This window comes from Zingiber officinale, chromosome 3B (assembly GCF_018446385.1).
Source record: "Zingiber officinale cultivar Zhangliang chromosome 3B, Zo_v1.1, whole genome shotgun sequence".
In the NCBI taxonomy this organism is placed as follows: Eukaryota; Viridiplantae; Streptophyta; class Magnoliopsida; order Zingiberales; family Zingiberaceae; genus Zingiber; species Zingiber officinale.
In genome coordinates, this window is record NC_055991.1 from 4,388,596 (window position 1) to 4,410,398 (window position 21,803).

At 36.6% G+C, this 21,803-nt stretch overlaps 2 protein-coding genes across 5 annotated transcripts; one reads left to right on the forward strand and one right to left on the reverse strand.

Annotated features, from left to right (window-relative positions):
• Positions 1–520: 520 nt before the first annotated feature.
• On the reverse strand, positions 521–7,557 carry LOC122055585 (protein GID8 homolog). Its single transcript, XM_042617082.1, has 6 exons — positions 7,367–7,557; positions 7,129–7,288; positions 6,915–7,021; positions 1,653–1,784; positions 1,195–1,351; positions 521–847 (listed from the first exon to the last, which is right to left on the reverse strand). Exons 1-6 carry the CDS (start codon positions 7,418–7,420, stop codon positions 726–728), a joined length of 732 nt encoding a protein of 243 aa, XP_042473016.1. The 5' UTR covers positions 7,421–7,557; the 3' UTR covers positions 521–725.
• Positions 7,558–8,618: 1,061 nt separating this feature from the next.
• On the forward strand, positions 8,619–21,419 carry LOC122055586 (F-box/LRR-repeat protein 15-like). Of its 4 annotated transcripts, none has more exons than XM_042617086.1 (18): positions 8,623–9,066; positions 9,156–9,744; positions 10,469–10,700; positions 10,783–10,915; positions 12,746–12,845; positions 12,937–13,134; positions 13,231–13,501; positions 13,581–13,679; positions 13,753–13,841; positions 13,926–14,025; positions 14,135–14,302; positions 15,375–15,527; positions 16,505–16,665; positions 16,741–16,939; positions 18,166–18,617; positions 18,710–18,773; positions 19,184–19,273; positions 21,022–21,419. In XM_042617086.1, the coding sequence occupies exons 2-18, from the start codon at positions 9,305–9,307 to the stop codon at positions 21,091–21,093; spliced, it is 3,021 nt and encodes a 1,006-aa protein (XP_042473020.1). In that variant the 5' UTR covers positions 8,623–9,066; positions 9,156–9,304; the 3' UTR covers positions 21,094–21,419. The 4 variants fall into 4 exon arrangements, with proteins under 4 accessions (XP_042473021.1, XP_042473020.1, XP_042473017.1 ...); XM_042617083.1 differs by having other exon boundaries at positions 8,623–9,044; XM_042617084.1 differs by having other exon boundaries at positions 8,623–8,998.
• Positions 21,420–21,803: the final 384 nt, after the last annotated feature.

Below are 21,803 nucleotides of genomic sequence, written 5' to 3' on the forward strand. Positions count from 1 at the left end.
GACAGACCGTGGTTAATCTTCTTGATCAACATGTAGATCAAACCTTTGAATTGACCAGTTGGCATGTTAATTTACGTAAAACATGATGACAGGCAAATTGATGAGTGCGATTTAGCACAGGATGGAGTTCGAATTATATGGGTTGACCGGTTCTATTCTACTGATTTTTACCGGTTTGGAAACTCCCATCTCTAGCAAGTTGTTCATTGAGGTTTGCTAACCATCTCAGAGATTTTGACAACACCTCAATAATGGTGTCAGATCTCAATCTTCCAAAACATAGTCGAGTGGGTTCTCTCCGACCCACTTCACCTGAAAGCTCCGTAGACGGGATACCTTAACCTATGCTCATCTCGGTTGGTTGTCAGCCTCTATGGAGTAATGGAGGTGGTGAAACTTTACGAGCTTCATTTGTGACCATGAGGAACACTACCAATCTACCATACAAGCTCCATCCTTATGAAAGGGGTTTTCTCGGAGGCATCAATGTTTTCGCTTACAGACCTCGAGTGCCCAGTACTGTGGAACAACCCAGAAGAGCTTATGGCAAACAAAAATGAAGAAAATAACAGGAATGGCTGGACTGTGTACAGTCGATGAACAATTACTATGCTAATCGATACATCTACGAGTCACAAGCTAAACTTTCTTATTGCCCATACATGCAAGCTGCAGGCTTTCGTACGAGGATGAGATGCATGCATGCGAGATAGGCTATAGATAATTCAGATTTCTGGGTCTTCGAGTGCCGCTGCAGTTAGGTTGTTGATTTTTGGGTAAACTGCCTTCTCGTCCAGCTGATTCTGAGCCCATATCAGCATCTTGAGCATGCTTGGAAGCTTTGGATCTGCCAAAAGTATTGATTGAGTCTTGTTCACATGAACTTAAAACAGTACTTGAGTGTAAGAATATGATTGTGTGGATTTGAAAGCTGTGAGGAAAACTAAAAATCCACAATCACTGAGGTTTCTATGATCGAACTTGCTAGAGACAAGCTAAGCAATGTTTGGCACCACAAAGATGTGAAAGGAATTCGAATCTGCATTGAATTTACTAGCAACAGCCTAGATCATCCATCATGAAGCATTGAGATTTAGGTTCATGAATATGGGATTTAGTTTTAGAACATTCAAGCAGACGTTTTATTCTATGAGAAAACAACATGAAACTCAAACCAGAATAAAAATCACCAACCTTTCTCATGACTTTGGCTTGTCAATATGGCAGCATTAAGCTCGCTTGCAGTTTTCAGGCGTTGCGACACATCTAGAAGGTCGCCGTAAGGACAATTCTTTGCATCTTCAAATACCAAGAGAGATACTGTCTTCTCCAACTCTTCTAGGAAACTTTGCTGCCAAAATCAGTATATAATTGAATTAGATACAAAACTAGCACATTCTTTTTGCTTGCGATCAGAACTAGCAAATAAAAAAAAGAATAAACTGGTTTAAAATTTTGTTTGGGAAATGAATATAGTATTTTCAACCAAACAATGCAGTAGAGAAACCACAACAAGGTTCTTAGATTTAAGCATACGATCTTATAAAATTACCAATATGAGTAGGTCAAATGCAAACCTATTTTGGTCTAAGTTGGTCAAACACAATGACAATAAACCTCATTTGATGTCTAAGCAAGCATAAAAAACATACATTTTCTTCTCCTCTTGGTGCAAGCTCCTCTTGGGCAAACTCTAGAGCCTCCTCTATCTTTCCACTGCGAATCAGCTCAATCAATCTCTGCTGTTGTAGATGGAAATACAGTTGAGGGTTGGTATCTAGAATCTGCAAAATGAATACGCCAAGTTAAATAATATGTAAGAAAACACTTCATTTTACAGTACAGTTTATATTTTTGAAATCATATGAATACAGTTTGGAAACAACAAATTGAAGTATGTGTTCCAGAACAACATATTAGGTACTAAATAAAAAGGTTCACATGAGAAGCTCAGATATGAACTGTGCAAATATACTTCATTAGTCAAAGCAAGATCAAGTTAACTGGATGAATTGAACCATTCGGTTATTTTAGTCTTGGCTAAAATGAGACACTATAGTGTGGTTTCGGCTTGTGCCGCAAATGATGCCGTACAAATTTTGCAGTCGCAGACAAAATCATGGCCGCGAACGAACTTATGGACAAAGCTTGCAATCGTAGACAAACTCGCGGTCGGGGATGGACTCACATAAGAAATTCACAATTGTGGATGAACTCATGAAGGGCGCACTCGCTATACTATGGGGTTTGAAGGTTTTCGAAGCTAAAGCTCACAAATGAACTAATGGTTGTGGACAAACTCATGAACAAAGCTTGAGGTCATGGGTGAACTTGCTGAGGAAGCTCGTGGTCGCAAATCAACACTGGAAAGAAGCTCACGGATAACTCACAATAAAGTATCCACTCACCATACTGGGAATTTCAAAGGTTTTTGCATGCTAGTCGATGGATGGAATGAATTTTTTAGCAAATGCAAAATGGCAAAGAATGAGATTTTAAGCAATAGAATAAATAACAATCAAATTCTTTACCAAAAAAGGTTAATATGTAAACCTAGCATAGCCTTCCACGTTTTCTCAAATCTAATTAAAATCTAGAACTAGTTAAAACTTTTATTCACCCATCGTTAAAAAAACTTATATAGCCTCCACAGAACATTGAGTTTTTGATGCTAGGCATTTTATATTGGGATGCCAACATGGATTACACATTGAATTTTTGACGTATTCGAGGTGATATGCAATTTACATCAAAATCACGAAAAAGGCAAAAATAATGGATGTAGGTATCCCAATATACACTTTGCTGAGTTGACATAATGTTATAATGGTGCCCTGTTAGCTCTGTAAAGATGGACAAGAATGCAACATGTACTTACATTTTAACACAATTTGTTAACATTATACTCATAATTTTAAAGAGCAGCCTAGGTAGCTGCCTAACATTTTAGCAGCCTCCTGCTTCACATATAAGGTACATGGTTCTTGTTAGGCAGTTGATTCAAAAGGTGAGATAGGCAGTTGGCTAGGCAGCCCAAGCAAATCACGTTGAAAACCTATCTAGGTGCCTAGTTCAGCTCATTGGGAAAAAAATGAGCAACTTAGTGAAAGGGATGAGTTCAGATAATATAACCCTGAACTAACTTCCTAAATTGAGTGTATGAAAATAGATATTTTTTATATTTTGATATTGTAGTATGACACTAATTACAAATTTGTTATGCGTTTTCTTGCAATGTGGATTGATTTTAAAGTATTGTGCAATTGATTTTAATTTTTGTTTAATTAGTTGCAATGTGAAATAGGATTATTTTGTTGTTATTATATGTTTAATGATTTTTAGTATGTGTGCTTACAATGTGATATATAAATTAAGATTTATAATTGTAAACTGAGTGTCTAATCATATTTTTGTATTGTAATACCAAGTTGCACAGCCTAGGTGCTTACCTACGGTCTAGAACTACTTTTTAACATCTTGAATAGGCTAAATATGAAAAAAATAATTTTTTTCTAAATTAACAAAATGTAAAAGTTGCTAGGTTTATACATTAATCCATAAAAAAGTCCAACCTCCAGCAGTCTACTTAGGTTGTAATACTAATATGATCATATGGCCTAGTTTTTCAAATGTATCTCAAGCTTGTTATGACACTTGAGGTTTGCGCACAATTGTGTTGATCTTAAAAAATATAGAAGAGCCTCATAAGCTTTAAAATTTTGACCCGTGTCGAAGTTTCGGTCCTAGACCGAAACACTACAATTTCGGTACCGTATCGTGTCGTGCCGATATAGTTTCGATATTTTTTAAATATAACATATATTAATTAAAAAAATAAAATATTTAACATAAATATTTAAAAATAAACAAAATAAATAATATAAAAAATAATCTTTTAAAAAAGGAAAAGATATGAAAATAGATAATAAATAAATAAATAAAAATTTTATGAGGGTTTAATAAAGCCTATTTAGATTATCTCCATCATAACTAGGAGTTGATTAAAATAATTAACCTAAGTTTAATTAAAAAAAATCCGAAATACGATACCACTCGCAAGCTCACGCTACTTCGACTGTGTCGCGGGGTTGCGCAACTCCTCAGCCATGGCCACGGGGATCGTGTGACTCCTCCAACATGATCACGGTGGTCGTGCGACCCCTCTGTAGGGGCCGCAGGATCGCACAACGCCTCTGTGGCGGCAGCGAAAGGCTTATGCAACCCCCTGTTGTTGTTGCGGGGTCGAGCGACCCCTCCGCTGCGGCCACGGGGTCACGCAACACGTCATAGCTGTCGTGGGCTTGGTGCCGAGTTGTGCCGATGCCGATCGTCGAGCGGAACCAGATATTTCGCCCGTTTCGATCGTCTCGACACGACACTTTAAACCATGCTCATAAGACCAGTCATTCTGCCAGCACTGAGCCTTATATTAGATGATCCAAAGTTAAACAAGAGAATTGAAGCTATAGACATGGTATTTTCTGAAAATTATCCTTCGACTATATCATCTCTATGATTGGTATTTCCTATTTAACAATGCATATGCAAAAAGACAAAGCATGAAATAGGACAATCATTACAGCAGTCTCTGTTGATTAACTAATGTTCTATATGTACCAGATTATAGAGTGGAAATACTAAGAACAGAGATTAGCATTATGCTAAAACTATGCTACAAAGGAAAAAAGGAGTATAAGCAATTACACAAGCTGAATGACTAGAAAATATGACAATTCTCACAATGCGCATTGTAAACCCATGCCGTCAACCAATCTAAGGATGTGAAAATATTGTGAAATTCACATTCCAATCTCCCCTACTACATATTAACAGATACATAAATGATAATTGATTTCATATACCTATTCTAGCAAGCTTCCACTGTTTAAAGAAGCCTCAACAAGTAAGTTATTGGTATTTTTATAGAGGGTTGCTAACCAACCAAGCTTGGCAATCAATCGCCATCAGAGTCTAGGAAAAAGAAGGTTAACCTGAAGTGTTGGTGAATAAAATTCTTAGCTGATATATATCCACCCAACACGAAAGGTATAAGAAAATCATGATTACTGTATGCCAATAAAAGTAGAGCCAATAATTTGGTATTCTTTACGAACAAAAATGAATGTAAATTTGCCAAGTTTTCACATGCCCGTTGGACCCCGTGATTGTTTTGATGTGATCAACCAAGTTAGGTTAGATCATATTTGTTATTTGATCGCTGTGTTTAAGTGTGCAGGAACTTAGGATCGCAGGAAGTCGAGCGCAAGACGCAGCTAGCGAGAAGGACGACACGGGAAGTAAGCCAAAATATTGAAATAAAATGTTTAATTAACTTACTGATAAAGTATGAAACTAGAAATTAGAAAATGCTTTAAACAATTTTTTTTGGAAATTTCTTAAATTTTTTTTTAAAAAAAAATTGCCTAAGTAAGAATTTTTCTCTTACTTAGAAAATTTTCCTGCTTAAAAATGATTTATTTTAAAACTTGAATACATTTTACTTAGAATATTTTTACTTGAAAATTATTACCCTTTTTTTTTTTTTATGTGATCAAAGGGGGAGAGATAGGTACAAGTTTAGGGGGAGTTTTAGGGGAGTTAATATTTTTACATTTTTTTTTTACTTAGTGTTGCAAATTCTTTTATTGCAACCTTTTTGCTTAAAATGTTAGTTTTAAATTACTTGTCTGTTTTTTTTCCCTAACTTGAACTTGGGTTGATGCACATCAAAAAGGGGGAGATTGTTGGACCCCGTGGTTATTTTGATGTGATCAACCAAGTTAGGTTAGGTCCTGTTTGTTATTTGATCTCTGTGTCTAAGTGTGCAGGAACTTAGGAGCGCAGGAAGTCGAGCGGAAGACGCAGCTAGCGAGAAGGACGACACGGGAAGGGAGTCGATGGGCTCAGTGCGTCCGAAGGACGAAAGAGCTGCGGAAGAGTACTCCGGTGGACGAGAAGAACGTGCATGACGTTTGAGGGACGAGAAGCCGGGACGGAAGTTTGCTCGAGGAGAAGGCCGGAAATTGAGTTCGGTTGAGCCTTATTCCGGTTGGTCGAAATCACCCAAGCAATCGGAGCTTCGGAAGAAGAAGAAAAAGAGAAGCTGAAAGCTATTTATACCATGCAGGTTGAAGGCGCCGTCAACAACATTTAGGGCGCCCTCAACATTGAAGGCGCTCTCAATGCCATTGAAGGCGCCTTCGACCCAGTCTACATGACTGTTTCGCAGATTGGATAAAGTTTTATCCATACCTTTGCTGGAGACGCCCTCGACCTCGTTGGAGGCACCCTCAACACTCGAGATAAGATTTCCAGGAGCTATATAAAGGCCCCTGGAGCTAGGAAATTATTTAATCAACTCTGTAATCAAAGCCTAGCAACTTGTGAGCTTTCTTAGTGTGTAAAAAGGCTTCTCCGCCTACCGTGAAGGAGACTTTCTTAGTGCACTTTCCAACTGTCTTGGATTAACAACCTTCTTGGTTGTAACCAAGTCAACTCGCTGAGTCTTCCTGCTTTTTCTTATTTTTATTTTCTTATTATTATTGTTGCTATTATTTTTGAGTTGAAAGTGTTGAGGAGGGTATTTTTATTTTACAGGTAATTCACCCCTTCCCCTTGCCGGCCTAGCTGCACCAACAATGCCTTCTTGGATAAATTTTATACGGTTCCATAAATTACCAAGGGTGAGAATTCCTACAATATAGATGAAGGCTGCAAGTACACAAAATCAATTTTCACTAGGTTCAAATACTAGCACGGGTAGCATCATATAACAACAATTAGTCGACCTAATTCCTAACTTATATATGAAAATAATTTTTTCACATCGATCCATCTTCCTTCTCTAAGTTAGCATCGTAAAATTATACTGGCAAGTAACTTAAGAAAGGTGCAGCAACAAACTTGCATCTTACCGTGGGGTTCAAATCATTAACCTTCTCGATAGCATCCTCGACGTTGCCAGATTGCAAAGCCTGCTTCACAGCCATGCGATCAGTTATCGTGCCGAGGTCAATATCCGCTAATCACATATAAGGAAAATCAAATCGCAATTATCAAGAGAAGAATCAAAACAAAAGCGAAGAATAAACTCAAAATTCAAATTTCAGCAAATAAGTCAGAGGATACGCTCGGTGCCGGATTCAATGCGGAACTTCTCGGCGGCCTCCACATATCCTTCGGTAACGAGGAAGTTCATGACAAGCTTATTCATATCCTCCTTCCTAATCTTCACCTCCTTAAGCTTCCGCTCCCATTCCTCTCTCGTAATCACCTTCTTTGACATCAGCTGCAATACGGATTGAGTCAAGATCCGAACCAAACCCTAACTGGCTTCGCCGAGAAGGGGGGATGAAGGCAAAATTACCGGGATCTCGGCCTGATTGAAGAGTCCAAGGAGGTAATAGAAGTGATGGGACATCAGAATATCAGATCAACAGCTCAAGGCGACGCAGCTGATCCCATCGGAAGCGCGAGGAAGAAGCGGTGGTGCCGTGGTGGTCGTTGTCGGCTTCGTAGCCCAGACAGGGGAGTGAAATATTGCTAATGGAGCCGGGGCAAAGGGATAAATATGGCCCAATTTATCATAATATAAAATTTGAAATTAATAAAATTATTATTTTTTCTTAAAAAAATAATAAACTAAGGTAACATTAAATATCAGTTAAATATTAAATAGGCCATGTATATGGACTTGAGTAATTTTGTCAATAACGACATCCACAGTAGAAAATATTTAAAGGAAATATTTTTTAAAACATTCCAATCTTAAATATCTCATATTAGAAAGAGATATTATGGAAGAAATTTAAAATATTTAATTTATGAAATATTTAGTTATGGAATTTAAAATATTCAAAGAACCAAATATTTGGTGATGATGTAAATATGGAAAATTAAATATTTAAAAAATATTTGATATTTAATAGGAATGCTTTAACATATTTAGTAGTCAATTAAAATTTTATTATGTTTTTAAGTTAAGTTGGTTATAAGAATGCCAAAGTTGATTTGATTAGATTTGACAAGAAGGAAGATGTGACGGCTTATAGTATCCTATTAGAAAGTGGTATATTAGAAAGCGGTGGAAGTGATGACATTTAAAATATATTTATTAATAAATAGATATTTTATTATTAGTATTTATAAAATAAATATATTTAATTTAATCAATTTTAACTCATTTTCACAATTGGAAATTTGGAATGACTCAATAATCTCACCTCGTTGCTCCGCACCTGCCCCATGACCTACCTTGTGTGCCTACTCTGCACGGGGCTCACGGGCTCTCGTGCCGGGGACGAGGGACACCAGCCACACTCCGCTCAAATAGGTTCGACAATCAAGTCCGAACAGCAAACTCCGTTTCCTCGCCCTACTCTTTTCCACCACGAGTAAATTACCAGTGGGACCGGCATCGCAAGGCGAATTATTCGATTTCTCCCTTCTTCGGTGTCGGTGCTGAGACACGGGATCTCTATTTGGCAGATGGTTAGGCTCGATGAATACGCTCAACAGCAACCGCTCGTTTTCCACTACTCGTTAAGCCCCACGCGTAGAGTTATAACCCGCGATGGGACCCGGAGTGGGACCCATAAAAGGCCGCGCGTGTTCCTCCATGTCTGCGAGATGACCCCCCGGTCGATTCCATTTCTTCACACAACAAATCCAGACATCTTCCTGTCTCTCCCTCTCTCTCTTCTCCCTTCTCTTCTCGGAATCGACGACTACGAGGTTTCAAAAAGCGAGCGAGAGGACGAGCGGCGCGTCGATTGTCGGAAGAGGAGAAGAAAGAGGGGCGATTTCCAGATTCAGATTTATCATTACAATCCGATCCTCTGCGAGGTTTCAGGAAGCGAGCGAGAGGAGGAGCGGCGCGTCCACTGTCGGAAGGGGAGAAGAAAGAGGAGCGATTTCCAGACTCAGATCTATCCCCACAATCCAATCATCGTCTTCCGGATTACCGATCTGAGATAGTCGCGAGGGATCTACATTTTTGGTGATTTTTTTTTTTTGCTCTCGGACCCCTTCTTGTTTTTCCAACGGTAAAGATCGCGTGCCGTTCTGGTAGAAATCGTGTTTTTCCATTTTGTCCCACTCGTTCTCCTTCATTTTGACGGATATGTGTTGAGTTGATGAAAATGTTGTCATTTCAGGCTCGGCGTTGGTGTTTTTTGGAATTTGCGTTAGGGTTTTTACTGTTAAGATAGGGGGAAATCAGCGATTGCTCAGCTATGGCGATCTCAGATGTTGGGATAGGATCTTAGCTTTTTTCTTTTGCTGTGAGTGGGTGAAGGGTTGCAACATGGCGGATGAGCGCATGAAGGCTGTGGTTGAAGAAGACGAAGTTGAAGATGGTGACGGGGAGGTTGGGTTGCAGGAAATGGTCGAACGCGACGAGGAAGATGATGAATTGGAGCTTAGCCTCTCACTGGTCAACCAAGGATGGAATGTAGGGTTTACAAGTGATTGGCCTGCGATGGATACATCGATATGGTCAGAACAGGGTGCCGGGAGCTCCCTGGACGTCAAGAGGTCAGGACGCGTTAGGCAACTGGATACTGGAGAAGGGACGAAGGACTGGGGAGACGTGGGAGACTCTAGAGAGGGCTTGATGGAGACTGAGCCTCTGCCTCACATAAGTCCTTTGTTTGATGCTGACTATTTGGATATGAAGATGGGAACAATCTTTGGCAGGGAGAAGGATACCCAGCACAAGCGGCCTAAAGTCGTTTCCAACCAACAGTAATCCTTTTAGCGCTTTTTCTCTTTCCAAAAACATATTTTCCAAAGATTCCTTCTCTTTCTGGTTATTTTATATAACCTTCATGCTGATCAAAATGCCATTTTCTCATGTTTTTACACATTTCCTCAAGATCTTTTGCCTGTTAAATTTTCTGTTTGAAGTATGAACTGGACTAGTTTGGGGCTATTAGAATTTATTTGCGCTCTTCAAACTTCTTTACTCCTTGCAATGGTTATTTTTTTTTATCTTAATTTGTTTTGACTGAGCATAAATCTGAGGCCACTAGATGGAAATGTGTGTAGTATGTCCTTGTGAAAATGCACATTGATAGCTTGCTATCTGTCATCCATCTCAACCATCTAATGTTTAAGTCTTGATGTAGAAACAGTGGCGCTCCTTATATTTGCTACCATGATTATACAGTTGCAATGAATTTGCACTAGGGTTTAGCAATTTTTTTTTTCCCATGGAAGTGGATTGATGGAGTTTAAACTGATTATCTTCTGGTGTTTATTTGTATGCCCACTTGTATTTGTCATGTCTATGTGATTGAGGTTGTCTACCACTGTAAAGTCTATTTTTTAGTGTCATTATGTTTGGAAATTTGATGTCATAATGTTTATTGCCTTGTCTTTTAGTTATGTACTTATGTTTAATTCCCAATACTTCAAACATGATTTTCTTTTCACTCTTGCACCTCTGATTTTCGTTGTCTTTGATCAGTGAAGTGCCTACCTCTTCTGCTAATCCAATTGTACCAGCAGAAATTATCGATTTCATGACACTAAGTTCATCATATCAACCTGCTGAAATGAAAGGTCAGACCTCAAACGTTCAATCAGATGATGGAACCAACAAACCCGATGGTGGGGCCATTTATGGGGATAACATAGGCGCTAGAAATGCTGAAGATATAGAGTTCAGGATGGATCTTTCAGATGATCTGTTGCATCTGGTGTGCCTTGGACTTTTTTTTATATTTCCATTTACTTGAAGCCTTGAACTCCCGTTCATTATGAGTAGTGTATATTTTGCAGGTATTCTCTTTTCTAGGACAAAAAGATTTATGCAGAGCTGGGTCTACATGCAGGCAGTGGTTAATAGCCAGCGCAAATGAAAATTTTTGGAGGTGTTTAAAATTTGAAAATACAAGGATCTCCCTGCAGAACTGTATGATTTCTTCTCTTCTTCTTGTTGCCCTGATGACGCACTATTGTCAAGTCTAGTTGTTTTCCAATGCAACTCTAATTAGGCAGTAAATTTCATCCAAGGCTAAATATTGGTGAGATCGATAACAACTTAATAGAATTTTGATCATTAAATCCAACTTAAAATGGTTTGAAAGCAGAAGCACTAGAGCCCCCCTTTCCATTTTCTTAACTTTCCTTCTGAATTGACAAGGTCCACTTTGCTTGATGAATTGTTTGAAAGGATTTTTATTCAATATGATTTGATACGAATTGTATTTTGTATGATATTCATTAAAAAAGAAAGCTATTAAGTAATCAAATTTGACTTATTAATTTAAACCTCAACCTATTAATGTAAAATGAAATCATTGTAAAGAAAATAAAAGGTGAATCTTATGCCACACAATGGTGGATAGGTTGATGGAGAGGGAAGCTAGTAAGTTAAGTGACAATGTTGAACATGAAGAAATTTTATTGTGGGCAGACTTAGAATTGACACCCGTGTTTCTAAAAACAAGTCTTGTTGTATTGAGTCTCAAATTCAAGGATGAAGGTCTTTGGGGAGAAGTCTTGATACATTGAAGATGTCATTCTATTCCTCTTCCTATAGCGTTGTCATTGTCTTCCCCTTTTGTTCTTCCTCTATTCAACCATGTTATAGCATTGAGACTTAGACTGAGTTTACTTTGGTGGAAAGAGGGTAAGGTACTTTGGTGAAAAGAGAGTAAGGGAAGTACATATAAGTGATTCATGCTCCATATACAATATTGTGACCCTTTCCCTCTTGCTCCCTTTCTCCTTCATATTTTTTCATCCAAGTAAAACCAGTCTTACAGTCAAAATTGAGGGGCCATGGTCGAAGATGACTGCCCCATTTTCATAAGCAAACTACAATATATTGTTTTGTTCATTGTAGCACAATTCTAAATGAACTGAAACAGACAAGATTCTGTAATTCTTTGGTCAATAGTAGATATGGATTTATATGTTTGTGAATCATGACAAGTCTGCTCCATTGATGAAATGGTGCTATTAAATATGGCATTATGTCAATTCATAAATGTTAGGATATAAAATATTATGCCATGCAGGTAGAATATTGTTAATCTATTTTATGAATTTTCAATGGCATCTTACAAGCGTACAACCTTGAATTTCTATCTGCTAAACTTTAGTTCTAAATATCAACCTGAAGAAACACATGAAATCAAACAAGTTTGCATTTCACTTTGCTACTTACATAGTAAAGATGTGGTAAATTAATTTTAATTTAAATCGTGGTGCATTAAGCAATTTTAATCTTAAGAAATTTAGAAGTCTAATCTAGGGTTTCTCTGTCCTCTTCCCTTGTCTCTTTCAAAGTTACAGTTTTAAACAGTTTTTTCTAGAACATTCCAAACTTCATCAGTGAAGGATCCATTGAAGGAAAGGTGATTGGAAGAGTCAGAGTCCACATTGCATATTGAGGGCATATAGGTAACATAGAAAACCAAAAGAAGCCACCTAGAAGTTCTTTTTCCTCTTTTATGAAGAAGTTTCCAGTAGAAAATTCTCAATCTGAGGCTATTTGCTGTTTCCATGCTTAGCCATCTAATATGTCATTGGATGGGATATTTAATATTGTGTGTGCACGAAAGTGATAGGCCTGTGAGAGGCTTCTCTCCTTTGGTTTTCAAATCCAGATGTTATCTTAGTGAGAAATTACTGTTTGTTGACTGTAAATAGTTCCTCATAAACCAAATGATTTTTCCAACTATTTACCTTGTATTGAATTTTGCTTTTCTCATCAACTGCTAAAGAACCATTGCAGTTATTGCTATTTGTGATCGTTACCCTAATGCTACTGAAGTGAATATGATTGGGACACCAAATGCTGATGCGCTTGTTAATATTGCAATGAATTCTCTGAGGTTTGTTTTACCATTCTTTTTTACTTTAACTCAAATTTTAATGATTTTACTCAGAGTTGTCCCTTACATGTTAGTTTGCCATAATTCACAGGAGACTTGAAATTTTAATCTTGGACAAGGGGCATTTCAGTGATGGATTTTTTCATACATTGACGGATTGTCCTGCATTAACCAGTTTGAAAATTTCCGATGCATCTATTGGCAATGGTATTCAAGAGATTACTGTATACCATGAAAATTTACACGAACTGCAGATGATAAAATGTAGAGTTCTTCGAGTTATTGTTAGGTGATTATACTGCCAATTGATCAGTAATATTTTCTTTTCCATAACCATATTGTAATATATAAAATAATTATTATTTTGCATAACATTACTTTGCAGATGTCCTCAGCTGCAAACTTTGTCACTGAAGCGCAGCAGCATGGCCCATGCCTTGCTTACTTGCCCACAGCTACATTTGCTGGATTTATCTTCCTGCCACAAATTATCAGACACTGCAATTCGAACAGCTGCTATGTCCTGTCCTTTATTAGCATCTTTAGACATGTCATCTTGCTCTTGTGTCACTGATGAAACCATACGTGAGATAGCTTCCACCTGTCCAAACCTATGCATTCTTGATGCTTCAAACTGTCCAAATATTTCATTAGAGGTTAGTTTTTTAAGGCCCTGATATTTTGTAACAATACTTCTAAGTTGTGTTTACCAGAGCTTGTGTTTGGATTTTCAAGTCAGTAAAACTCCCAAAGTTAATGGATTTAAGGCTTGAAAGCTGTGAGGGAATAATATCTGCTTCTATAACTGCAATATCTTACAGCCAGATGTTAGAGGTTAGAGGCATACAACCCTTTTTGCATTTAGTGTGTTTCATTTTGTTAATTTTCTCACCTTGAGATATTGCAGTCACTGAAGCTTGATAACTGCAGCATGCTTACTGCCATGACACTTGATATGCCAAATTTGCAGAGTATAAGTCTCGTACATCTGCGCAAGTAACAATTTCTTTGCCTTCTCCTCTCCTCTTTGATTGTGTTTTTCCTTTTCTGTAACGAAAGCTAAATTTGCACATGTATTAGATTTGTGTATTTAGATTTGCGGAGTCCTGTGCTCAAGCAGATCAAGATTTCTAGGTGTTCAGCACTCCAAGACATAAGTATTATTTCGAATGTTCTTCAGGTTCACTTTCTCTTTTCTGAAACTAGAATTTATTTTCTATTCTATTATAAAATTTTATTGAAGTGAAAATGATTTTGAAAGTATGACCCCCTGATTCTTTTTTATGCAGAAACTGGTATTGCAAAAACAGGAAAGTTTGGCTTATCTGTCACTGCAATGCCAAAGCTTGCTAGAACTGGACCTCAGCAATTGTGATTCTTTAACAGATTCTCTTGAAGTTTTCAATAATGAGGGAGGTTGCCCCAAGCTTAGGTCATTAATTCTCGACAATTGCCAGGTCTGCTGTTTACTTATATCAGTGTTCTCATGACGATATTGAATTTCAGTGATTCTTTGCTGTTTAGTTATGTCAGTGTAGTAAATAACAATATTGAATTCCCATGAAGATATATGCTTTCTAAGTATTAAATGTGGTTTAGACATTGTGCTACTGATATAGATGCTATTCTAGGTGCAATATATTGTTTCAATTATAGGTACCAACAGAATAGACATGAAGTAGCTTGAAAATTCAAACGATCAGAGCAATGAAAAAATAATGAAAAGAAGATAACATAAATATTCTGTGTAGGTATTTAATGTAGTGAGAACACTACATTATATATTAAAGAACATGTGCGATCATCCAGCTTATGGCATATTTGCATATATGTTATGTGAATGCATGTACATGTTCATATGCCATCATTATTAAGCAATTGCTTAACATTAATTGTATTTGTTAAAATGGAGTTGAAGTAGTTGTTGAGAATTTGATAAAAGCAATTCAAAAGGATTAGCTACACATATCATAGGCAACAAAATGCAACATGAAATACAAGTTTTGTTAGAATTTATAGTCTACTTCCACATGGGATATTATACTAGAAAGCACACCAATAAGGATCTTGTGTTCATTTGCGTTCTTGCCTTATAGATGCATGCACCTTTGTTAAAGTTGATTGCCTAACCACGTATTCAAAATCTGTTAGTTGCCATTATGAGGGACTAGACTTTGGATACGTGAGCCTATATCACTTACAAATTACAATACTTAGCTTCTTATTTATAAGATATATATACTTATCTGGCATAATTCATGATGTTACTACTGATATATGGCAATCTAGCTGTTATCTTGAGCATTTTTTTTTGGAAATTTTGAAAGGCTTGATTCAGTTCATGATGCTCATTTCCAAAATCCTTATTATTCACCTTTCAACTTTAGTAATTAAGTATTTCGTTTATCTGTATTCATCCATCAGAATTATAACTAGTGTTCTATTTTTGGTTTGACGTTATGTTGTAAATCATGTTCAAAAATGACTGGCTTGTTTATATTTATTCATTGATGGTTTCATTTTGTCCAGAGCCTAAGTATAATTGACATTAAAAGTTATACTCTTGTCTCCCTATCCTTGGATGGGTGTCGTGCCATCACTACCCTTGAACTGTCATGTCCAAATCTTCAAAAACTAAATCTTGACGGTTGTGATCACCTTGAAAAAGCTTCGTTCTGTCCGGTATGTGACTGTTGTTCATTCTGCTATTTGTTTCATGTAATCACTTTTATTACCAAGAGGGAAATTTCTCTGTATATTCTAATGATCATTGTTAGCAAAATATTACAAGTTTTTTTCTATATTTTGCGGTAGCTTTTTAAAATTTAGATTTTAGTTTTTCCCACCTAATGGAATAAGGCTTGGTTGTTGTTGGTAGCTTTTTTAAATTTATAATTTTATATATATTAAGATCATACATTTTCTATCCTGTATGTATTGTGAACTAAATGTCAAATAAGAGTCTTTTTTTTATCAAGGTAAGTTTAATATTATTTTAGAGGTCTTCAGATGTTTCTTTTATAAGAAAACGGAACCTAAAATGCTTGAATTTATAAATTTTAAACATCAATAGAGTCAATTCTCTGTTGCAAGCTTTATTAGAATTTAACATTGGAGCAGATCCTTGAGCAGGTGCAAAGTGCTCTCAGCTGTTAAATGCTAGATTAGTTATTCTGATAATCTATTTGGTGTTGTTAATTAAATCTTGTAACTCATTCTGAGTAATTTTTGGTAATGCAGCTGTTAAAATTTTGCAAAGGTGATATTTTTCTCAAACTGTTGTAAACTAACACTGATTATCCGTTTTGTCGATGAAATTTTAAGCTCACTATGTGCAATTGTTTGGCCGGATCTCACATAGATGACTATTTTCTTAATACATCACCTGTTAGAATTTGGAAACTGATGCTATTGCCTATTCCTCACAGATTTACTTGATTGTGTTTCACCTAGCTATTATTGCATTTTTTTTGCTCACAATGTTTCGAATTTGATGCTTTGCTGCTACTTTGGATGATTGCTGGGAACTTCTTTCCTCTTTTTTTAGTTGATTTGGTAAAACGGATTCCTAACATGTTTTGGGCATTCAGCCATGTTACTAAATGACTACCTCACAACACCTTTTATATGCCTTGATATCAATCCTGACTGTTTCTTAGGTTGGTCTTGAATCACTTGATTTGGGTATCTGTCCACGATTATGTGTTCTGCGGATTGAAGCACCAAAAATGCTACGGTTAGAGCTTAAAGGATGTGGCGTGCTGTCTGAGGCTTATATTAATTGCCCTTGTTTGGAGTCCTTGGATGCTTCCTTCTGCAGGTTATCTACTGTCAGTTTCTTCCCTTGGAATGACTGTTTTCTTTTAACAAAACTTATGTTTAGTCTGTTTTGCAGTAAGTTAAGTGATGAATCATTGTATAGAACAGCTGGATCATGCCCACAGATCAGATCCTTGGTCCTAACATCATGCCTATCTGTTGGACCTAATGGGCTATCTTCCTTGCATATGCTTCAACATCTGGCTTTACTGGATCTGTCCTATACCTTTGTGACAAACTTACAACCTGTTTTTGACAATTGTTTTAAGTTAGAAGTAAGTTTTTTTTAATGTTTTCTCTTAATTTTGTATCTTTATGTTGATTCATATTTGTGATTTGGTTCTGAGCTGTTTGCAGTCATTCAAATTGATTTCCATGAATATACCTGATAAAAGTTCAAATTGGTCACTTGTATCATAGTTGTCGAAGTGTGCACTATTTGAAATTTACTCTAAAATGTATCATGCAATTTATATCAAATCAGTGGAATATGGTATAAATGTGTTCAGATGAAAAAAACTTTGAATATCAAACCTAATTTCTTGTCACTGCCCAGGGTATTCTTTCACATACCAGAAAGTACCCTCACCTAGTTAACAATTTGTTTGGAAAAATTCACAATTATGATAGTAGAGAGTGTGCACCATCTAGAATTTACTATAACATGTATCATGTGGCTTTGAATATCTAAGCTACTTCCTCGTCATGGCCCAACATATTCTTCCACGTAGTCGAGAGTACCCAACCTAGTGACAATTCACAGTTATGATACTACGAGATGAGACATGCTAAGCTAATACTAAACAAAATATACATTTTATTATTTTCAAGTAGAATAACAAATTTACTAAATGCAAAACAAAACATTTTGTATAAGTGAGACCAGGAGAGGAGAGAGATTTAGGGATAGAGAAAGCATTTTTGAGAAGAGGGGAGGAGTGGTGTTCACTGATGGTTCCAATAGACATCGCCCGCACTTGAGCGGGAGATTGGGCCAAGCGTCAACATGAAGGAGGAGGAGAGGTGCGGAAGAATTGGGAGAAATGGGTTACTTTGGGAGAGAGGAAATAGAAAGGAATTCAAATAATTCTAAGCAACTCAAAAACTCCACTAAATTGAACCGGACATTATTGAACCAGTTTTGCTAACATCAAGTTGATTCAACCCCTAAAACTAAGTAAAACAAGTTCAAATCGAGTTTGATTTGAACTTTAATCACCGGACCTACTTGAAGGACTAAATCAATCTCTCACTAAACCTCATACGGTCCCCCAAACTCAAATTATTGGTTTGGTTTTGCTTGATTAGTCAATAAAATTTAAAATTAAATTATGACTAGGAAATTAAATGGAAATAAAATTTGATATGTAACATTTCTTTGCCTGCAAGCATATTTTCACCTTTTCAGCCTCACAATATCATTCAGATATTTTGTTTAGTTATAAATCCAGTTGTAAGCTTGCACAAATAATGATTCTGTTTTTGGGATTTTAACATGCAGACATTAAGGCTCTCTGCTTGCAAGTACCTCACAGATTCTTCCTTGGGTGCCCTTTATAAGGAGAGTGCACTTCCAGACCTACGAGAATTAGATTTATCATATTCATCTGCTGGGCAGTTGGATATACTAGATATTCTTATTTATTGTACAAATTTAGCTCATCTGAATTTGAATGGCTGTGCAAATATTCATCAACTTGTCTGGAGCAATTTATCTCAAAAGTTTGTCAATTTCTGTTCACCTTCCATATTGAAAGATAGTGACAAGGATGTCTATCTGAAGAATGGCCGTCTGCTTCAAATTTTGAACTGCACTGGTTGTCCAAACATTACAAAAGCCCATATTTCTTCAAGTGCTAATTGTTTTTATTTATCTAAAATAAACCTTAACTTATCTATAAACCTGAAGGAGGTAGATTTGGCATGTGGCAGCCTCTGTATACTAAACTTAAGGTAATACTTATTCTGAACAGTTTGGTCAAATAAATGGTTCTTGCTATGTCTCTCTCTATACTTTGCTGACACATCTTACACTGTTTGTTTAGTTATTGTAATTCCCTGGAGTTCTTGATGCTCAAGTGTCCAAGACTAAACAATCTCCAGCTCCTGGTAAATGACTGCTTGTGATTATTCAGATTGACGATACTATAATAAGAGGATTTGTGTTTGGGTTGGGGGAGGGGGTGCTTGGATTTAAGTGATTTTTGAATGAGCTGTTTGTTGTCGTTAAGTGTTGTGTTTTGTCTTTAGTTTTTGTTCTTCTTCTAATGTCAATATTCCAGAAAGAATGTGCCAACTTTGATTTGGCAATTTAATATGATAACATATGGGATTTGTGTGAGAAAATTTTAGACAACGTGTTGTCATATTGCAAACAATCTTTCATCCATTGCATTAGCGTACCATAAATTTACTTTTTACATATGCGATAACTAAACTTGCAGATTATATTATCCTTTTTACAATTTATCACTGGATTCTTGTTCTGCTTTTATTTGAGCATTTTCTTTAAACTACAGGCTTGTAGCATGTTAGCTGAAGAACAGTTGGAAGCTGCAATTTCTCAGTGTCCTACCCTGGAAATTATGAACATTGACTTTTGTCCTAAGGTTAGATATGATATTTACTTCTTGGTACATTATTTGATATCATATCTACATCTTGGTTATGTTTTTCATCGACTCAATGTACAAAGAGAACTTAGATTAATCATGTTTGCAATGAATTGGTAATATAAGCTAGAAATTTGGATTTCGTAATTATATGTTCATAAGCACCAAAATATTGATTGGGTTTCCCAAGTAATTAATCAATCATCATTCCTGTATCAATGGTGGAAGATATGGATAAGAAGTTTTGGGCAGATGCCATTATGGCGCGTTATCCGCACCCAATACACAATAGAATTGAGAGACATCAATAGAGATATGGTTTGAAGAGAGATAGAGAGGATAAAAAAAACCTAATGTTAGAAATATTAGGTTATTAGTGCTGTGGGTTTAGACCCATGTAAGATGTTTAGGTTTAGGGTTCATCATGAGCCTATATTACATGTAATGGGTATCTTTCACAAAACAATCTTCTCTCCTTCCTTAGCAATTTAATTCAAGCCGTGACTTTATTTCTCAGTTTTCATGTTCCTCTTTGGTTCGAGGGGCACTACAATCCAGATCTCAGCTTCCCTCTGTTGGGAAATTTCTTTCTTTGCCTTTGTCCTCATGCTGCTTAACCACTGTGAAGCCTCTTTTTCCATTCAGGAAGACAATTTGTGATCTCCCCTCATCTCCTTCTGCATTGTGTTATCCTCATGCTGCTTAAGTTCTCGTTCTCTAGCTAGCTATATCTTTTTTCTTCCTTTCTGGTTCATTTTATTGACGCTCTCTTCTCTACAAGCTTCACTAGTCCTCTTCCGTTGCTAATGCGATGGCTATCAAGCCCCTGCACCAAGCTTTGCTTATATCTTTCTTCTTCAGCCCTTCTCAAGATTGTTGTGAACTCTACTAGTGGATCCTTCACATATGAGGCCTTAACCACCATGAGGAGCACTAGGTGCCTGATGCAACCATGGATCTGCACTGAAAACTAGTATAAATTCAATGTTCTTCTCTGTATTTCAATGCCCCCACTGTTCCTCTTTCCATGAGCAGGGAAAACCACAAATCTAGTGTTGGCCCTGGACCAGCCCTATACTACTTGTTTCTTAGAGTTCTGTTACTTATTTCTTCAAGATTATATGGGTCTGCTTGTCTTCCTCTCCATTGGATTTCTCATAATTGATCTGCATCTTCTATGTCATCTTTCAGCACTTCCTGATTTCTTCTAGCTTTCAGTATTTCTAGGTTCTAGCAATGATTTCTTAATTCCTCTTTCAAATAGCAACTTCTTGCTTCTTTGTAATACATTTTTTGCTTTCTGTCAACTCTTTCTGAAACTTAGTTTCATCGGCTTGCAGAAGTGCTACTTCATCTTGGGCAATGTCTTAGTCTATTTTTTTAGTTTATGTAACAAGCTGCATTTAAATAGTTTCTCTACTCCAACTTAAGGGGAATGCCAGAGGTTCTCAGTGGAGCTAAATCCGTGCTTGATGTTTTAGAATTAGAGATTATGTTTTTTGTCCTATATATACATCTACATTGGCAAGTTTGGCGAGTTTACAAAAACAACTAAATACATTCTCATTTCTGCTACTTTTAATATCATAAAGGTTAGAGGAACTGCCATTTAGGTTTCTAATTATCTTGTCTGTACCTCAATCCAGATATTCTAATTGTTGTATGGTGAACTGTGCCCCTTGTTTTCATGTTTTCAGCTTTAAGAAAATTTCTTAGCATAATACTCATGGTGTTTTCTGTTGCAGATACATAGTAAAGATTTTTATAAATGGCATGCAATTTGCCCCAGTCTCAAGCGCATACAAAGCTGCTCATAGAATTTGCTCCACGATCGCAATCCTTTTTGAGTGTAGCTAGTAGAAGTAAGCATATTGTTGGCTTCGAGGCCGGCTATTTTGTGCTCTTTTATTGTAAATTTTAATGCCACTCGTTGTCCCTATTTATAAGGCTATTAGATGTAGATGCACTATCATGCTTGCCTTTTAGCTTCCATACTTTCCAGACCTTTTTTCTTTTTCTTTTCTACCGTAGAGAGGGTGGTACGAATATATGTATTATTGAGATGAAGTTACGGTATGCAGACAGTTGAAAAACCTTGTTTAATTGAAATTCGAAACAGAATGCTCTCTTGGTTTACTTTGAAGAATCAGCTCAACTAATCAGTCCGGTGTTCATTCTCTTAGTTTCCTCGGCTTCGAAGGGAGGCAAGTAGTTCTGTTCATCATCTCACAGTCTCTATCATTCAGCAAGTGAAGCACGAACCAGCTACGCTGCTGCCCATTTGCATATAGTAAATAGCTTAGTGATATTCATTATGATATTATTTTATAATCCCTATAATATTATGTTATTTCATTAAAATATTATTTTGGTAAAAATAAAAAACAAAGGCGTTTTTTTTTTTAAAAAAAAATCCCTTTCATGATTTTATTTTGAAAATACCTTTGGATCCAATATTGTTGTAGAAGTTATTTGATAATTGTTATAATGGGTTTAGAGTGAGTTTAAAATTTAAGATTTAGAATTT